At 37.7% G+C, this 20,114-nt stretch overlaps 1 protein-coding gene across 2 annotated transcripts in view; it reads left to right on the top strand.

Annotated features, from left to right (window-relative positions):
* Nucleotides 1-18,331, top strand: part of PQLC2L (PQ loop repeat containing 2 like) — a 48,459-nt gene extending 30,128 nt beyond the window's left edge. Inside the window, exon 4 of one of the 2 annotated variants that reach the window (XM_025377423.1) lies at nt 18,069-18,331. In XM_025377423.1, the coding sequence (XP_025233208.1) occupies nt 18,069-18,174 (106 nt within the window). In that variant the 3' untranslated portion in view covers nt 18,175-18,331. Of the gene's footprint in view, nt 1-4,751; nt 5,367-18,068 lie in introns of those variants that run through there. The other variant, XM_025377424.1, reaches the window with a different exon arrangement.
* Nucleotides 18,332-20,114: the final 1,783 nt, after the last annotated feature.

The following is a 20,114-nucleotide window of genomic DNA, read 5'->3' as shown; positions in this document are numbered from 1 at the left end:
TGCTTAGCTGCAATATATTCTGTGGGCAAAGTAGACTGAATTTGGAATACTGTTAAACTTAGGGTCAATGCAGAGTTCAAAAAAAAAATTAAGTTTCACCAAGGAACATGTGCTTAATGGGCTATCCACCCTGGAATGTTGAGGGATAAAGCGAATCCCTCAAATACAAAGTGTGTCTGAAGGTAATTTTTTATTGAATTCTATTGTCTTAACATGTGGTTGTAATATATGAGAAGCCATGAGCTGTACCTTTGCAGTTATAACTCTACAAATGTTTTAAAATAAATGCTTCATCAGTTTTTATGTTAAACAAGTGGGAATGATTTAACCAGAATGTTGCAGTCAGATGTCTGTGTGTCTGATGTCTGCTGATATTAACCCTAGTACAGATGAAACATAACTAAAAAATTAAAAATAGAACATAGAGGTTAAAGCTGCATGGACCTATCCTGCCCCTACCAACCCATGGTAGATGATTGTCTGGCTTATAAGGAAACATGTTTTCTACTTAAACATAGGTTTTTGTATGTTTGTTTGCTTGCAGTTTTTGGTTTTGTCTTTCACTTTTACTTAGATTCTGCATCCCAGTATTTCCTAGCTTCCTGAACAAGAGTGTTCAATTTGACCATCACTCCTGGAAGTTCTCATGCTTTAATCATTAACTGATAGAGTAAGAATATAGCCAGCCACTGCCCATGGAGAATGAGTCACTCTGCTCTGTATAGTTAACAGTTATGGATCAAGTGCTTTTTGATTTTTCCTCAGAGAGCTTTCCAAAATGTACCTTGACCTGGCTCTGCTGATTTAAACTCTGAGTCATCTAGATGCAGATTTAGGAGATAATATCCATAGGATGTAATGACTTAATTTATAGTCTCTTGGAGTAGGGGCATAAATTATTTAGTTTTGCATTCTTGGTTGCTAAGAATGTAGGTGTTTAGTAAGAGTTTGTCAATTAAATGACTGCTCTTCTACATCTCTGGAAACCTGCTTGGCATGTTCCAGTGGTGCCTGGGTTTTTCATAGTCTCTTTGCTTTTTATCTGTCTCAAGCTCAGGGCTTTTTGCTTCCTCTCTCCTTCTCTCAGCGGCCTGAATCACACTCCCTGTTGCTGCCTTTAATTTCTGTTGGCTACTGTTGCCACTGACACCACTTTTAATCTCCTCTGATCCTATTCTGTGCTATCGTCCTACTTCATTTCTCCAGTGTTCTTCTTTCTTGTCTGCTGTTCCCTCCCAAGGCCTGTCAGCACTAGAATGGATGCACTGAGCTTGTAAATGTGTAGCTGGGCAATTAAAGTAGCACTTTCCTTTCCTACAATTGATCCAGCCAATCACAACCGTCCATCAGTTGCTTTCTGTGGTTTTCCTATTCTCAGATGCACTTAGTGATCTTGAGTTCTAACTAAACAGCATATTTTTTCTGGATGACATTTATTGTGTAACCATTCTGAAAACTCAAGTATTCTGGAGATTAAATACTAGATAAGTGGCATTTAGCTGCAGTAAATATATGTGCCATTGGACATCATTTCAGCAGCTTGTGGCAGTTGTTCACCATTGCCCTGGTTGTTTTTAAGCACTAGGGGGTAGAAGCCTGCAGAATTTATATGTGACTTGGGTGCCAGTGTGCATTGTGCTGTCAGTGACAATACCAAGTCTATTTTTGATGAAGAATCAACCTGAGACTTCAACAGAAGCAAAAAAGGTAATCTTTATTTGAAAAGCCCATCAACTCTTTGTTATGGATCCATTTTTTGGTCACTTTAGAAATATTTCTGCAGAATTTTTCATTGTTGTTAATTTTATAAACTCCACAAAAATATTGTAGAAGTGCTGAGGTTAGTCCAGGAAGTATTTTATTTCAAAAATGAAATGACAGAATGCCAGGGCACAATCCCCACCTCTCTCCATGTTCTCCCAATAAAAAAATACAAGAAAGAATTTTTGTTAACTTTTAGAAAAACTTCTAAGAAACTTCAGTCCTTTGGGATTTCGCAGGTAGTGGTTTTAATATATTAGAATTGACCAGGGCTCAGTAAGATCCTGAAAATCCCGAAAGCACCTTCTCTCCTTTTGGGATGTAGGCTGGTGGGCAGAAAGGCTTGTCCCAGACTGGGGAGACCCGTTCTTCTGGTGAACCTGCCCACTTGGTCCATCTACAGGCAGGTACTTTTATATATTCCAAGCAGAGAAAGGGTTCTGTGGGGTTGAACCAGAAATCCAGATGGAAACCCCATAGATACACTTATACTGAAGTTATTTTTTCCAAATCTTAATTGCCATTATTCAAAACAACTTAGCATATCCACATGCATGAATAAATGATGTTACTACTTGATTAGGGAATACCACCCATCCTAGAAAGATGATTAATATTCATTGGCCTCCAAAATAACAAGGCTGCAGAGAATAAATACTTCCACCCTAGTTTTATCCAATGAACCTCCATTTCCCTCGAAATATTGAGATTCTAATGTATGTTTAGATTGATCCTTAATACTATCACTCTTTGTGTGTTACCGCTTTTAGGATACTGTTGGCATAGTTGAAATGTTAGGCTTTATTTGCAGCTATGTATTTTGTGTATTCTACTTGGATCTCGATTTCCCCAACTATATAGAAATGTAAGTACGTTATTTGCTTTGTTCGTTCTGATGAATCAAAGTGCTTCTTATGACTTTGTGTCTACCTTTAGAAGAGATCTTGGAATTCTGAGTAGTGCTTTTGGGACCAACAATATGGAAGTCACAGTCACAAGAATCTATTCTTGATCAATTTTTTGTTGCTTGTTTATTAAGCTCCTTTAAGTTTAGGCAGCAGAATTTAGATCAGCTGGAATTGTTGTCTAAATCTCTTTTCCTGGGTTTGCATATTAATGCCAGTGTAATGAAATCACAATAAATTATACAAAGCATTTGGCATGGATGTTGTGGCTGTGTTCAACTTGTGAAAAAGTAATGATTCCCTTGCACTTTGCAACTAATATACTTCACTGTAGCAACCTAGAAGGGACCAAACGTGTACATGTGTACTTTATCTCTCCGAATTTTCAACCACCCATGGTTTATTCGAATTTCCAATGGTATATTCTTTTATTTACCACAGGTCCTGGAAACTGAAAACTCGAACTGAATTTCTGAATGCTAAATGGGAGTGAAAGAGTAATTTTCTCTAATTCATTCATTTGAGTTTCCATCTGGTCAAAATAGTCTCACATGTTTGTCAACATTTTGAAATGAAGTATTGCAAAAGGGTACACTACAGACATTGAATAAAGAAGCTTCATGCAAGCAGTACTTTTTTCAGGGGAGAGTATCATAGTCTCTCCCTCAGAATTGCCTTAAAAATGATCCCAAGAGGCAGCTTCACAGTAAATTAGCATTTACTAACTCCCAATCCAGTACTGGACTGCATGATTAAAAGGATAATAATTGTTATCATTGTCACATATAGATAATATTTTAAATGTTTAAATCTTAGTACTTTTGAATCTTAAAAGAAATGGATAAGGGAAAAAATTTATAGAATTAACTATAAATATTTAATATGTCTGTACATCAAATATAGGTGTAAAACCAAAACATACAAAACAGATAGGAAGCACATATGGCAAAGAACAGAATTTTAGTAAGAATTTCCATAAATCAAAAGGAAAAAACAGTCCTATATAAAAATTTACATAGGACTCAAAAAATGGATAATTCAAAAAGAAGGAACGGCAGTGGCTCATGCCAGTAATCCTAACATTTTGGGAGGCCAAGGCGGGTGGATTGCCTGAGCTCAGGAGTTCGAGACCAGCTTGGGCAACATGGTGAAACCCCATCTCTACTAAAAAACAAAGAAAAAAAAATAGGCGGATGTGACAGCATCCATGGCAGTGTGCGCCTGTAGTCCCAGATACTTGGGAGGCTGAGGCAGAAGAATTGCTTGAACCCAGGAGATGGAGGTGGCAGTGAGCCGAGATTGCGCCACTGCACTCCAACATGGGCAACAGAGCGAGACTTTCTCTCTAGAAAAAAACAAAAAACAAAAAACAAAAAAAAACCATGAAAAATAATTTAACTTCTCTAGGAATTAAATAAATGTGAAATAAAATAACAACTTTTTAGTCCACCAAATTAGCAAATATAAAGAAATTATAGGAATCACAGCTGATAAGGATAGGGTTTGTTTGCACATGCATACACTGCTGAATAGATGTTTAAAAGTCTTTCTGGAAAACATTTTGACAGTTTGTGTCAACATCCTTAAAAGTATGAATTTCACATCTAGATATCAATTCTAAGGAAATTACCAGAAAGATGGAAAAATATGTACGTACTGAGGAATTTGTAAAAATGCCATCTATAAGATTGGGGACACTCAAATGCTGAATACAGTGGAATATTCTGAAGCAATTTTAAAATGTTGATAAACAATTTTTAATGACATGCAAAAATTATTATAATACATAATACTGGAGAAAAGGATGTAACAAAATATTATGTATACTGTGTATAGTCATGTACCTTGCATAAAAAGAAACAAATGAATTAGAATATTTCATGAGTATTAAGATTATGGGTGATATTGTTTTAGCCTTCATGTTTTCCACATCTTCCAATATTTGTACAGGAAACTTTTTTTTTTTTAACAATCAGAAGATATTTATGATAATAAAATACAATTTAAAACGGGTGATTTGTGAAGCTGTGTATTGTATAGGGAAGAGAAAATAACAACTACTGTCATCCTTGCTTCTGTTGTTAGTTCTGAAGATTTACTGAGGAACTTCATTTCTGCTATTTGTATTGACTATTGATTGGGAACTGCACGTATGGACTTGGTGTGGTTTTAAAGATACCAGCTGGTAAGTGTCACAAGAGTACTTACTTTGTGCATCATCTTCCTTGGCTTATTGCAACATGTGGAGTCTTATTCCTTAACTCTTTTGTGTCTTTGCCATCAGATTGCCATTAGAGAATAAACATGTATAGATACTTAATATATCACCTAAAAAGTGTGTATATATATATATATATATATATATCTTCTAAGAAGTGTAAATAACTAATGCTATAGCCATTTCATTATTGTATTTGAAATATTCATTTATAAGGAAAGTCTTCTCTTTCCCAAAGTATCCTAGATTATTATTATTCTAGCAGAGGATCAAATTCAGATGAAGATTTCTTGGTTTCTTTCGTTCTTCTGATAAAAAAAAAAAAGTGGGGCCAAGATTAGAAGTGTTGAAATTAACACATCTTAGATATTAAATTTTATTAAATTATAATAGCAGATATTAAGAAAAAGCCATGCCATCTCTGAAAATTTCTACAGAGAACACTTTGAATTAATAAATGACAACTGATGCCTTGCCTTTTGTTGATAAAAGTGAGTCTCATGAATTAATAGTTTATGGTAAATAATACATTTAGAATGACTGGTTAATGAATTTAATGAAAATTGGCAATAATGTTTAAAACTACATTTATCATTTGTATGTGGGAAACAAATACGAGGGTGCTATTAGTTCTCAATATCTAAACTTACTTGTGATGATTAATACTGAGTGTCAACTTGATTAGATTGAAGGATGCAAAGTATTGATCCGGGGTGTGTCTGTGAGGGTGTTGCCAAAGGAGATTAACATTTCAGTCTGTGGGCTGCAAAGGGCAGACCCACCATTAATCTGGGTGGGCACCATCTAATCAGCTGCCAGCGCAGCTAGAATATAAGCAAGGAGAAAAATGTGAAAAGGAGAGACTGGCCTAGCCTCCCAGCCTACACCCTTCTCCTGTGCTGGATGCTTCCTGCTCTTGAACATTGGACTCCAAGTTCTTCAGATCTGGAACTCGGACTGGTTTCCTTGCTCCTCAGTTTGCAGACAGTCCGTTGGGGGACCTTGTGATGATGTGAGTTAATACTTAGTAAACTTCCCTTTATATATGTAATATATATATTATATTATATTATATTATATTATATTATATTATATTATATTATATTATATATTTTTTATATTTTTCATATATATTATATACAAAATATAAATAAAAATATATTATATATTTCATGTATTCTATATTTTTCATATATAATATATACATCCTATTAGCTCTGTCCCTCTAGAGAACCCTGACTAATACATTACTAAAATTTATCATAGTTATATAGTTAAATGGAAATATCTTTGTGTTCTCTTGCTCATTGGTAGTTCAAGTTTCAAGAAACATAGGGGTGTATATTTATGATAGGCTTGATAAAATTGGCATAAGCTGTCAGTCTGATTGTGAAGTGAGGAATCCAAGGTTTATTTTATGGATTGTCAAAGAATCAAATAATCTCTGAATAATTCTTGGCATGAATTTTACTTTTATTTTTTGGACTCAGCCATTAAAGAAAATGAAAATGGCCACTTGCACTTTAGCAGCTCTTTATGATTTTCAGTACTTTGTGACAGATCACTAATGAGTTCACCAAAGATGCTTTTGAGAAGTAGAAAAATAAGAGCCTCATTTAAAATAGAATACTTTGAAGCAGACAGTTAGGAATACACTGAGTTAGCAACAAGGTCTGGATGATTCCTGAGCACCTGTGCTCAGTGGGGAGTCCCAGAACAGAACAAAGGGGTAACCTTGAGTCATTTCCCCTTCTTCAACCTTCTAGTAAGATGGGAATCAGGGGAAGGCGAGCATGAATGGAAGAAAGGGGCTTCTTGCCATTGAGAGACTAGCAGAGAAAAATTGTGGTTAGGTGATAGTGTTTCCATTTCTTTCAAAACCCAACTTCACCACTACGCAATATATTCATGCAACACGACTACCCCTTAAATTTATATAAATAATAATAATAATAATAATAATAATAAAAATAAAACAAATTAGCAGAGAGGGTAGATTTATGATCTTTTCAGTGAACAACCCAAAATTCTGTTTTTATTTTAACTTGATTATATGAATGCTTAATCTTCTGCTCCAGATAGGGAGCACATGGGAGGGCAATGTCCTCTATCTGACCTTTCCCCAAATCGAATCCTGTCTAAAAGCTGAAACCTAAAACCCAGAATCATTGGTCTTAAAGAGGTTTTCCCAAGATAATTAGACCATTCCTTTTTCATTTCTAAATGTATGTGCCTTATGCCTGCATTCAGGAAGTGTGGTATCCTTGGCCTCAAGCCTCCCTGAATTTTAGGATATGTGTATAAGCAATAATCTCTCTGTTCCAACTTGATGGGAGCCTGAATCCAATCTCTCCTGAAATTAGTTTCAAATCCAAATTCAATTAAAAACAGATGTTTCCAAGTAGACTGAAAAAAGGCTATAAAGAAAAGGCAGGCTCACTGCCTTGGGAATTGGTTGAATTCTCTAGGTATTTATAATCATAAGGAAGAGAGAAATCAGAGCTGTTCCGGAGAGTTAGCTCTTCCTTTCACACTGGGTCATCCAAGTGCTCAGAAACAGTGTCTTTTAAGGAGGTGTGTTATGATTTGCCAGGCTGGATTTTTCTACCTGAGCCACTTTCTGATTTATTCCAGGTAAGGACAAATTTGAATCTTGGGTTAGGCACTTAATAATTCTTATTGCTAAGAATTAATTTCTACATACAGCAGAAGGGACACATTAAAAAATAACTTATTTTCTAGAAGTACTGGCATATCAGGGATTCTTGCACAGAAAGTTTCATTTAGCACATTTTTAAAAAACTCCTTCTAAAGTTAGCCTAATGGCAATTCAGAAAACATTAGTGAGTTTTGGAACGTTTTTATTTTTTTCCCCCATTGAAATCAAAACCCCATTAAGGAATGCATGGTGGGAAGAGAGAGAAGAAAGCTTACTTGTAGACAAATAGTACCCATGAACTTTAATACATTAAACTGGATTCATAAGTTTTTCAAAGATGAGAAACATGTGTTCAATTATTGTGAGATTCGCCACTCCTTACAAGTTCAGAGCAGACAGTCCTCATCTCCCTGTCTTAAAGTGCACATGTCTATTTTCAGAATAATTTTTAGCATTAAGTCTGGACCACCATTTGATTTTTAATCTCCTCTTTTATCCCTGGAATCTTGCATTCCTGGTGTACTTCATCTTTTTTTGTGAGTAATAATATCCTTCAGAAATCTTTGATGCATCAGTGAATTAAAAGAAAAAAAATGAGATGTAAGTGCTTGCTCTATTTGTCATTTTTAATACGTTTTGAACTACTTGATTTATGACTAAGCATTTCTTGGGAGAGGAGAATATTTAAGGTGGTATTTTGAGCTCCATTTAAAGCAATTTAGTTGTCATCAGGCCTCCTCACCCCATAACCTTTGTAAGACCTTGCTTCATAAGTTGGACCCAAACAATTGGCTTGTGTTTCAAGTAGACAAAGCCTTATGGAAATGATACTTTTTAAGTGTTTTTATTGGACAGCTGGGTAAGAGTTAGCCTTTGTCAGACCAGTCACAAACTATAGCTAGCCTGACTCCAACACTCTTGGTGACAATTTCTGTTCTTAGCAAACTCTTTCTAAAATTTATTTTAAATTGAGAATGAATGATATTATCTGGATTCATTTCCCCCCTGCTTTCTGCTTTGGTTCCTGATTCAGTGGCTAAGGTTAAAAATATTCACTCAATTTTCCCCTCATCTTTAGGTCAGATCTCTTCCCTTCATCCTGTGGGATCCTACCCTAGCATCAGGTGGAATCTCTGTAGCCTATGTTATGCTCATGTTCTACCAGGATGTTGTGGCTCTGCTAAAAAATGGCAGAGGGATTTCAGGTCCTGGAAGTACTAAGTTGAGCTCAGCCAGCTTGAAAGATAACCAGGATTGTCTTCACTCTCATTGCCTCCTCTCAATGAATCGTCTAAATCTAAACTAACATTAGATGACAGTAGCATAGAACCTCTTCAGTGTCTATGTGATCAGATGAGAGACAGGAGAGGTTACTACAATTCCACTCTCTTTCTTTCTCTCTTTTCTCTCTTTTCCTTCCTTTCTCTCTTTCTCTCTTTCTCTCTTCTCTCCTTCTCTCTTTCCTTCTTTCTCTCTTTCTTTCTTTCTCTCTCTCTTTCTTTCATTCTTTCCTTTCTCTTTCTTTCTTTCATTCTTTCTCTCTCTCTTCCTTCCTTCCTTCCTTCCTTCCTTCCTTCCTTCCTTCCTTCCTTCCTTCCTTCCTTCCTTCCTTCCTTCCTTCCTTTCTCTCTCTCTTTCTTTCTTTCTTGACGGAGTCTTGCTCTGTTGCCCAGGCTGGAGTGTAATGGTGCGATCTCGGTTCACTGCAACCTCCACCTCCCAGGTTCAAATGATTAAATGATTCTCCCACCTCAGCCTCCCAAGTAGCTGGGATTATAGGCACCCACCACCATGCCCACACTAATTTTTGTACTTTTAGTAGAGATGGGGTTTCACCATGTCGGTCAGTCTGGCCTCAAACTTCTAACCTCAGGTGATCCACCTACCTCAGCCTCCCAAAGTGCTGGGATTACAGGCATGAGCTACTGTGCCCAGCCCAATTCCACTCCATTTCTTAATAGCAAAATTTACCTTTCATTTTAAATAAAGGAAAGCAGTGTAGGCAGTATCCTTTGGGTGACTGTCAGATAGAAAAGACTGAGGAGCTCCATATAGTATTTTTCATTGCTTGTATGGAATGGTATACCTGGAGAACACTGCACAGCCATAACATTAATTCTAGAAATTCCTGGACCCAAAGGCAGAGTATGTCAAAATTGGTGACAAGGCCAGGGAGTGGCTTGGCTTAATATGAATCAAAAACAAAATAAATAAACAAAAGGGAGAGGGAAGATGCTCAGAGTATTCAGAAAGTGAGTTTTCTTCTAGTTTAAAGTGAAAAAAAAAGTCTGTTTCCCCCAAAACAATGGATTCACGAGTGATCCAGGGAGCTGACAGGAGTAACACTTCATCCAAGCACGTGATACCCACCTTGTTTTTTCCCTCCTCAAAGTTCTGGGGCTTTTTGATAAGTGTGAGAATTTTTAAATTGTGCAACCTGTGGAGGTGTTGATTGAACTCCTTTCAGTGAGAATGCACACCAGAAATCTTATTAAATAAAGTTTTCATACTCACAAGCCCTTAACTTTTCCTAGATGTGACTTCAGAAAATTGAGATGCAAATGTCATCCCAGTTTATGGTGATAACAGTGTTTTAAAAAAGTTTTTTAGTTGACAAAGCAGTTTTACACATGACACCTGAGACTTGCTGTTTTTTGGAGGAAAGGCACTCAGTGAATTCAAAGAGAGCACAGCCTGGTCTGTGCTTTACCAAGTGCCTGTACTAGTAGCAACTGGAGAGCAATAAACATGAACAAATAGAGCCAAAGAATACTGCTAGAACCAACTTTGGCCTCTTTACACCTCAATTTGCTAGTCAATAATGGAAATAACTGAATTGTATCTTTTTAAAATAGTCTTTCTGGCTTTAGAATTCTTTGTCTATTCTCTATATTCAACTCAAGAGGTTTTTTTAAAAAATTTTTTGTTTTAATTCCTTGGTGTAGGACTTAAAGGAAAACAAGCAAGCCAGGGAACATGCAAGGAAGGCAAAGATCAGGAAAGGGAAACAAGAGTGAAAAAGAACTTGGAGAAGAACAAAAGGAAATAAGCTTATAGATAAGTAATGGGGTGAGAGAACTACGGGAATTGGATCCATTTCCTGTATCTCAGATTTAATATGAGGGGGAAAGAGCTGATGATTTGCAACATAATTTTGTAAATCATGTCAGAGTTAATAAGCCCTTTAATTTTTTCCCTTAAGAAGAACGCACCAGGTGAGTGCACAGTTCATTCCGTACTACAGGCAGAGGACACGATGACCCAGTTTGGTTGCGGTGCTGAAAGGGGAACCATTACCTGCTAATGAGGATGAATCCTAAAGCCTGCACGGCAGCCTCTGTCCATGGTGTGGTGAGGAACGTTGCTGCGTTGATCCTTTTCTTGGTGAAGGGATGAGTTCGTGCCTTTTCTCCCTGCAACACATTCATTCTATAACATTCTGCCCCAACCACAGGCATTGGTGACAGAATAAAGAATATGTTTATCGTTAAGGTTTTCTGCAACTTAAAAATTGTAGTTGATCTGAAAATCTGTAGAAATTACTATCTCCGTTTCTAACTTTATTCAATGGTGGGTTTTTTTTTTTTTTTTTTTTTTTTTTTTTGAGACGGAGTCTCGCTCTGTAGCCCAGGCTGGAGTGCAGTGGCAGGATCTCTGCTCACTGCAAGCTCCGCCTCCCGGGTTCACGCCATTCTCCGGCCTCAGCCTCCCGAGTAGCTGGGACTACAGGCGCCCGCCATCTCGCCCGGCTATTTTTTGTATTTCTTAGTAGAGACGGGGTTTCACTGTGTTCGCCAGGATGGTCTCGATCTCCTGACCTCGTGATCCGCCCATCTCGGCCTCCCAAAGTGCTGGGATTACAGGCTTGAGCCACCGCGCCAGGCCTTTTTTTTTTTTTAAATGTATAAAAAAATCACTCAGATGTGTTTTGTATGACACCCTGGTCTCTTAAAGCAGACTCTGGTTGAATGGTGTTGCACATACTTTCTGTTGTAGGTAATTATAAAATGTCTTGTTTCCTATAGATATAAATAAAACATATCACTGAACTGTGGATTCAACTCATTCTGGAAAAGATTGCAAGCATTTTCAAAGTGCAGGTGGCTGATGCAGAGTAGGTCCTTTGCAAATGTTGGATGAAACACTGCCGAGTGGACTTCAACCTGTGCAGGTAGGCATGGCTGGGAGGAGTCCCCAGTGCAGACATTCCTCTCCAGGCCAGCGAGGTGAGGGAGCTGTGATGTAACTGTAACCACTTATCCAGAAAGTATGTCTCTGTTATGACTGTGTTTCACAGGCAGTTGCCCTGAACTCTTTGTTTGGAAAGAAACTGTATTAATCCTCAAGTCTGTCAGATGCTGCCCAGAGCTTAGCAAGTCCTAAAGGCAGCTCTTGTGTCTTCTTTGCTTATGAAAATCACACCTTGGTACAATCCTTCATTGGCATGGCAGCTTTTTCAGGTGTGTTCCTGTTAGCTTATGCAAGAGGGATGGGTAGTTGGATGACAAATTGAAAAGTTAAATAAACTGAAGAATCATTTTAAAAAATCCTAATACATAATATATACTATAAACATTTATTTTAACTTAAAATAATAAATTGTATATTCATTCAAGATAATTTGATGTAGGAAGGCGAAGTCTTTTCTTGGAATCTAGGTCTGATATTGGAGTTGTCTTTCATAAACCACATTTACAATACATCATTTACAATTTCTGGTTTTGTTTAAAGTTATGGTTTTGTTAGAGTAGAGTAGGAACTTAAAGACACTCATAATCTGAGAAGAGATGCCTCTAGATTATAATTATTATTTTCTCCTGACTTTATAGTTGTTTCACTCACACATAATTCAGGAATACTTTTAGGAGCTCCCTTTTGTCAAGCCTTTTCAAAGGAACCATCTTAATTTTTCATAAACAGTCTCTCCCTTTACACTCATATGTCATTGCATCACACAATTTTTAGTTAAATTATTTAAATATATTAAATCCAACAGGGCATACACAGGGTTGAGATCAAGCACAACTGATTCTTGGTAAACTTACAGCTCAATTGGCCAGAGTAGAAGCACACAAGCTCCAGAAAGCCTGCTCTCTGCTGGCCCTTGGGGCACTAGGGGCAAGCAAAAGGTAGAATTGCAGAGGGCATGAGGGGACAATTCATCTGCAGAATTTGTAAGTGGGGGCCTATTAAGCAGCTTCTACTCTAATAAATTCTTACTATGTATTGTGCAATGTGCTAGTCCCTAATTGGGGAACAAAGATAGAAGTACAATTGCTGCTAAGTATTGTGTGCAGTAGAGGCTGTCGACACAGAGGAGGAGAAATCCCTTCTGGCTGAAATAGCAACAAGAAGCAAGCTGTTTTGGATTGAATTGTGTCCCTCCAAAAGTTCATGTATTGAAGTTCTAACCCCTAGTACCTCACATTGTAACCACAGTTGGAGATAGGGTTTTTAGAGAGGTAGTTCAATTAAAATGAGGTTATTTGCCAGGGGTTGGGGGATGGGGGAGCGATGCTCATACAATATGACTGGTCTTCTTATAAGAAGATAAAATTTGGACACAGACATTGACAAACGGAAGACCGAGTGAAACACAGAGAGAAAATGGCCATCCGCAAGGCAAGGAGAGAAGCCTGAAACATAGCTTCCCTCGCAGCCCTTAGAAGGAACCAAACTTGCCTGCCGACACCTTGATCTTGGGCTTCTGGCTTCCAGAACTATGAAAAATTAATTTCTATTGTTTAAGCCACCCAGTCTATGGTACTTTGTTACAGCATCTCTAAAAAAAGACTGCAGAAGCCTTCAAGGAGTGGGGAGTATTTGATGTGGGATTTAAAAGATGGGTAATTTATCAGTAGCCCAAGATGAGAGGAAGGAAATTAGAGGCAGATGGAAGAGTCAGAACAAAGACTGAGAAGTGGGCCAGTATTCAAAATATAAAAAACAGACCATTTGGCTGGAGGAGAGAGTCAATGTAGGAAAGGAATGGAAGAATAGGCTAGAAGAGGTAGGACAGATCCGCAGGGCCTTGAAAGCCACCTGTGGGCAGTGGGGAGTCACTGAAGGCTATAGAGAGATACAGTCAAAGCAGCATTTTGGAGACATTGTCTCATATAGAGCTGTCAGGGAAGGCTGTCTGCTACATGCTGAAGTCCTTTATGGCTGTCAGCAATGTGACTTTGTCTGGCTCCCTGGCATGGCTGATGATTCTGCAAGGTGATGAGTGGGAGAAGGTTAGGACTTGCTGTGGCAGAACCATAGGAAAGCATGACTGCCTTACTAAACTTCCATCCTGCCCTGCCCCCGAAAGAGAGGCTTAACAGACTACTTAACATTATTTGCTTCTTAGTTGAGCAGGGAGGGGACAATGTGAGTGGCAGAATTCAGGAAGTATGCTTGGCTCTGGGCTTCTTTCAAAAGTCCCAGCCAAACCCGTGAGTGAAGAACTAGGCTTCAGTTCACCTGTGGGTTGATGTGACGTTTCTCACATTTAGGTGTTAAAGTTGAAACAGTGTTTTATCCTGCATGCAAGGTAGAAAATAAAGTTCCATTTCTTGCACATCTAAGTTTATGGACAATATTCCCACCTGCTACATTTTTATAAGGAATTTAGAATTTCAGTTTAATTGAGGTTATTTGGGGATGGTTCTGGCAGGGACGTGTTTTGGCAAACAGATTTTATGTCTTTTGTTTTTTGTTGTTTAGAGCTCAAGGCGATCAAGAAGAGGAGAAGATCCTCTTTAAATTAGAGTTGAAAGCAGAAGGCTCTCCTAGAGGGCCCGTGAAATTATTGATACTTAATAAATATTTTTGAATGAAAACAGTAATGGCCATTTCCACAGTTTTTGATAAAACTTGCAGTCAGTTGCATTAGAAGAGGTTTCTCAGACATCCATTGTCACTAACTATTGTACAGCCTTGTGACATTTTTTAAATAACCGCCCAGCAAACGCCCTACCAGGAGAAATTATGATTCAGCAGGTCTGGGATAAGACCTGGCTATATCTACTTACAAAAAAATTCTACTGATGACTTTGACATATACTTAGGGCTGAGAAATCATTGATGACATGCAACTTGGTACACTTTTATAACACTTCTGAGAGCAATATTATATTTGATACCACATAATTTTATATTTTAATCCTTATGATTCTAATTTTAAACACTTTTTTGGCTTATCTTGGAAAAAGTCTTTGCCAATTCAAACTAGTGACTTCCAAATGGCCACTTCTGCTTTCAGCTGTAAATTAAAGTCTTCTCTTACTCTTGATTCCTTCAACCTCTAAACAACAAACAAACAACCTGAATAAAAGATATAAAATCTGTTTGCCAATACCAGTCCCTGCCCAGAACCACCCCAACTAATCCCAATTAAGACAAAATTCTAAACTCCTTATAAAAATGTAGTAGGTGGGAATATTGTCCTTACACTTATGTGTGGAACTCATCTGGATTATCATATTTTCTGCTGGCATCCACTGAAATGTCCTCATTCCCATTTGGTCCTTATTGCTATGTCATACCTCACACCCCAGTGCAAGTCTTTGGGTCTTCACTCATTTCCATGCATTTCCAAGACACAAGAGGACGAGCCTGCTCCTCCCACTCTGTCCTGTGCAGGGCTAAACTATGTGGTTGCCTCTGGCAAATTTATGTTGATATAACAGGCAGTACCCTGAGATCTTGCTACTCCCCAGGCTCTTGCCAGGAAACAGAGATGGGTTTCCTCTTTTACCAGGTCTCCAAGCCTCTAGGTGTGTTTGCAATTGCAAACTGGGGGCCCTCTGTTAAGGCCCCCAGTATTTACTCACTCCTTGCTACTCCTTCCTTTGCTATGGGGAATATTTCCTAATCTCTGGGGCAGCAAGCCTTGCACTTACACAACCAAGCATCCTCACAGATTTGTCACATTGTTTATGCACAAGTATCTTTTCAGTTTTCCTTCAAAGGTTAGACTTTTGAAAAATCAGAGAACATGCTTTGGTTTTCTCTTTTAGGTACCATCACTTGTTCCCGAAGGCAGTAAGGCACTCAGCTGAAAGTGTGTGGGTAACACTAGGGAGTAATGGGACTAAAAGGTTAAACCTTATTTGAAATGCATTTGATTTAGCCTTGGCTGAAATTGTGACCAAAGCTAGAGGATCACAAGCTTCAGCACTCAGTTTCATGACTAATTTTGAAGAATGGGAGATTATTGGCATAGGAGTTGGTGAATATGAAGCACTGAGTCAGCCAGAAATCCTTAATATATAATAGGGAAATACAAGATTATTTTAAACACGCTAAGAATATAAACAGCAAGATTCAGATGAAGGTCTCTTTTCTTCATGTTTGTATTTCTTCTGTTTCTTTTCATAAAATTATTCCCTAACTGGTTTGCAGTAATTTCCTTGGAGAAGTACTGACTTTAAACTTTTATTGTTATCTTCTATGGACTATAAGTTTAATCTTAGAGACATGCTTGCTTGGAATGGGAAATTGCATTTACTCACTATAAGTTTTTGAAAGGAAATTGAATTTGATAGAATGTTTATTGCTAGAAATCAAGTCACTCACCTAAACGTGTAATGTACACACCAGCTCTATGTCCTCTCTAACTTCATTCTGTTATTTTACTCTTACATAAAGGTCTTGACTTCATTTAGTTAAAAAGCATCCAGCCCATCATTTAGCTTTCTCCTTGTAATCATGTTGGAAAAACTCTGAGACTTAACAGAAATAGTTTTAAAGAACAGTATGAATTTAAGTTTTTCTCCACTAGTGAAAAAAGGAAATACCAAGGACTGGGGGAAAACATTGATTAATACTTCACTCTGTTATTCTTCCGCAAAAGCTTAAATATGTTTCTAACGTATCTTAGTGGCAAAAACACAAATTCAGAATTGTGCCATTAATGGGGACATGAAAAAGCCACAGAAAAGCTGAGGAATTAGGACATGGACATAGTCAGTTTCTCAGGTTTAAAGTGCCCAATTCTGTCTTGGTACTCGGGGTGATACTACTATAGAAGAAATTGGTAAAATCTATTCACATAAATGCATTGGTCATGACCTACTTGTCTCCTACACTGTTACGTAAGATTTATGGAGGCTGAGATTTTGTCCATTTGTTGGATACCAGGATAGTCTATAGAAGCATGGTAGGCAGTCAATTAATATTTGTTAAAATAAAATTTAAAAAAAGAATGAATAGCTTCTCCCAGGAGTCTGGGTAGACTTTTGCTCTATATTTTTTAAAATGCTATAGAAAAATGGCAAGTGTTTGTCCAAAGGTGTGAAAGTGGTTGGCATGCCAACATTAACCATAGCCGTCCTTAGAGCAAGAGCCCTTCCCTAGATTCCTGAAACCACACCCCTCATTGGTCTGAAACAGGAATTCTTTGGAAAGCTCCCTTTGTGTCTGCCCATTTTTTAGTTGGTGAGCTGCATCCCTCTGTCTAGTGGGACACACTTGCATATTAACAAATGGGTATTTTCCTGGGAGTAGTTTACGTAATTTTGTCATATGAATGGTCAGTGAATTATGTAGATGAGGCCTGGAGGAAAAGGAGCAAGAAAACATCCTAACCACTTTCACTTGGTACTATATCTACACAAGGTAACACGTCTGCCAGGGCTTGAAGAAGGTGGAGACACAGCTGTGTTGGGTCACTATGAAAGGACACGATTCTACCTTCATGTCTTCGTGTCTTTCCTTCCATTACCCTATCATTGCTCCTGAGCCTCTCTGGCCAATTCTGAACTGACAAGTTTAAAATTTATTCTTTATATTTTCAAATGTTTAAGATGTATGCAAAGAATAAAAGTAACTTTACTCCCCCTTCTCATTGTTCTGCATTTTATTTATGCAGCTCAGAAACTAGGTAGTAAAGCTTAATGTTTAGGGCAGGAGCCAGGGACACAGGCACATGCCTGTATATGTGCATTGTTTTGTGTTTAGCAAAATATTGAAACTAAATTAACACTGATGATTTAAAATGGCCTAAGTATAAAATTTAATATTCTTTCAAGACTAAGAAACTGAGCTTCATAATGTTCACTTTTTGTTTTGTTTTGTTTTTTAGTATAAAAGCTAATTACAATTTGGTTTGAACGTTAAAGTTTTTTTTTTAAATGTACTGCATCTACAGCACATTTTAAAATTTATGATGAAAGAATTTTGGTTCATAATTATCATCATGTGTTTATAATTCATTATAACTTGTTATTCAGTTTACTTTTCAATGATTAAAAAGTTTTCATTAGCAGCATGTTGACTACCATAAACATACCTTAAATATACAAAGTTATCTGGTCTCATCCAGCTCTTGCTGTATCAACTACCTTTTTTAAGTGAGTAGAGGTGCGATGCCAGAAAGCCTTGTTTGGAACTAGCAAATCTAGTTCACAAAATTTTCATGGACTATTGGCAAGACTTTTGCAAGTTGGTATTTTGTTTTGGGATGGAAATCAGCATTTGTTGAAATTGAAATTTAAACATTGAGCAATATTTTATTTTCAATGTTCCCTTCTTTCCCCAGGATATTCCAGCCTCAGTTATTCAAAGACTCCATCACCAGAGAGAAAGTCAGATTGTCACTTTGGGCGGTCCTATGCCCTGTATATATATATTCCATATTCTTTTAGATAAGTGAAAATAGCATATATGGGTATTACAGTTGTTTATGCCATACTACTATAAATACTTCTAAGAGAAGATTTATTTTGACTTGAGACTTGGCATTTTGTTAAATGAATGCACAAATATATATGACCATAACTTAACTATGATTTGTATATTAGCTGAGTCAAGTGGCATACATAAAAGCAATGAAGGCTTCTTGGACATTCTATACCAAAATGTGTAGAATTTTTTAAAAATTTATCTTTCTATTTTCCAGTAGTGCGGTAAATGTAAAGTGCTTAGCATTTTGCATGACACATGGTAGGGCCTCAATAAATATTAGCTAGTATCATTATAAACCACAGAGGCCCTGTTATGTGGGAGTTTGTATCTCTCTCTCTCTCTCTTTTTTTTTTTTTTTGAAACGGAGTCTCGCTCTGTCGCCCAGGCTGGAGTGCAGTGGCCGGATCTCAGCTCACTGCAAGCTCCGACTCCCGGGTTTACGCCGTTCTCCTGCCTCAGCCTCCCGAGTAGCTGGGACTACAGGCGCTCGCCACCTCGCCCGGCTAGTTTTTTGTAATTTTTAGTAGAGACGGGGTTTCACCATGTTAGCCAGGATGGTCTTGATCTCCTGACCTCGTGATCCGCCCGTCTCGGCCTCCCAAAGTGCTGGGATTACAGGCTTGAGCCATCGCACCCGGCCTGTATCTCTCTCTTGACTAATAGAAGCACTTTGCAGATAATATGTTACACAATCTAGAAAGGTAGTGCTTAAAGGAATTGGCATATCTCCTTATTTTACAAATGAGGACATTGAGGCCCTAGTAAGCTAAATGACTTAGACAAAATCACAAAGGTAAAGTGGAAAGCCCAGGAGAAATCCCCTGGCCTTCAGCCTGATGTGATTTCTACCAACTATAGGTCGGAACTTTTCAGACAAGTGGCACCTGCAAGTGTCTTCGAGCAAGGCCTCAACCTCCAGCACAGCTCTTGCCACCTGCAAACGCCAGGGAAGAGCAAGATTGAGTTACATGGCTTGGAAGAAGAGTGAAACATCCCACAAGACCCAGAGAAAACTCCACATCCATTTGCAGCTCATTTTAAAGCCCAAATAAAAGCACAATCTTTGGAATCACTTTATCTTTGGTCAGGCAGATGTTTAAAGAGCAATATTATATACATCTAGGGTAAGAACAATTCATTAATTTAGATGGATGAATTGTCAAAAGGTTGTTTTGCCTGTAAATGTGAGTAAATTGAATATCAAGTCATCATGAAATGTAAACACGAGATAATGTTCTTCTTTCATTTTCCTTTTTCCTGAAGACATGGGTAACCAGAGACCTTTACATCCAGCATTACTTTTGGAAAAAAATTAAAGTAGGCAGCGCTTCTTATGAAGAAAGTTATTTCCCTCACTTGATAGGAAATCTGATCCAGAGAAATGAGGGGCCATGGAGATTATGTCCTGAATCTGAAGTTCATGATGAAAAAATATAAGTCAGTTTATGTTATAGATAACTGATAGTCACTCTATTTTTAGATCAGCATCTCTTGAGAATATTCTTTAACATCAAGGGAAATTAAAATGAAATATTGTCTTTGCTCTTTTAGAGCTTTTCTATTCAAGAAAAGAAAGGGGATTTAGAGCTTTTCTTTTCAAAATATGCATTTGGCCCTAACCTCACTCCTCATTTCAGCAGCCTTTAAATTGAGATAGAGTTTAGCAGGTGACCAGCAACATGTTTCTCTGACATATCAGAGGTCAGTAACACCGCTAAGTAATTTAGATGTAAAGTTCAGAAAGCTTTGGACAGGGCATGGTTGGAAGAACATGGGAAAGAGGGCTCTTGAGCATTTTGACTTTTTAATTATTCTTATTTTGTAATTAGAACCACGTGGATGGTAGTTTAGAATGATTTACCTTGGCTTTTAGATGAGATTTGTGTAAAAAGGGAAATCA

Source organism: Theropithecus gelada, chromosome 2 (assembly GCF_003255815.1).
Source record: "Theropithecus gelada isolate Dixy chromosome 2, Tgel_1.0, whole genome shotgun sequence".
Classification (NCBI taxonomy): domain Eukaryota; kingdom Metazoa; phylum Chordata; class Mammalia; order Primates; family Cercopithecidae; genus Theropithecus; species Theropithecus gelada.
This window is presented reverse-complemented; position numbering and strand designations above follow the sequence as displayed.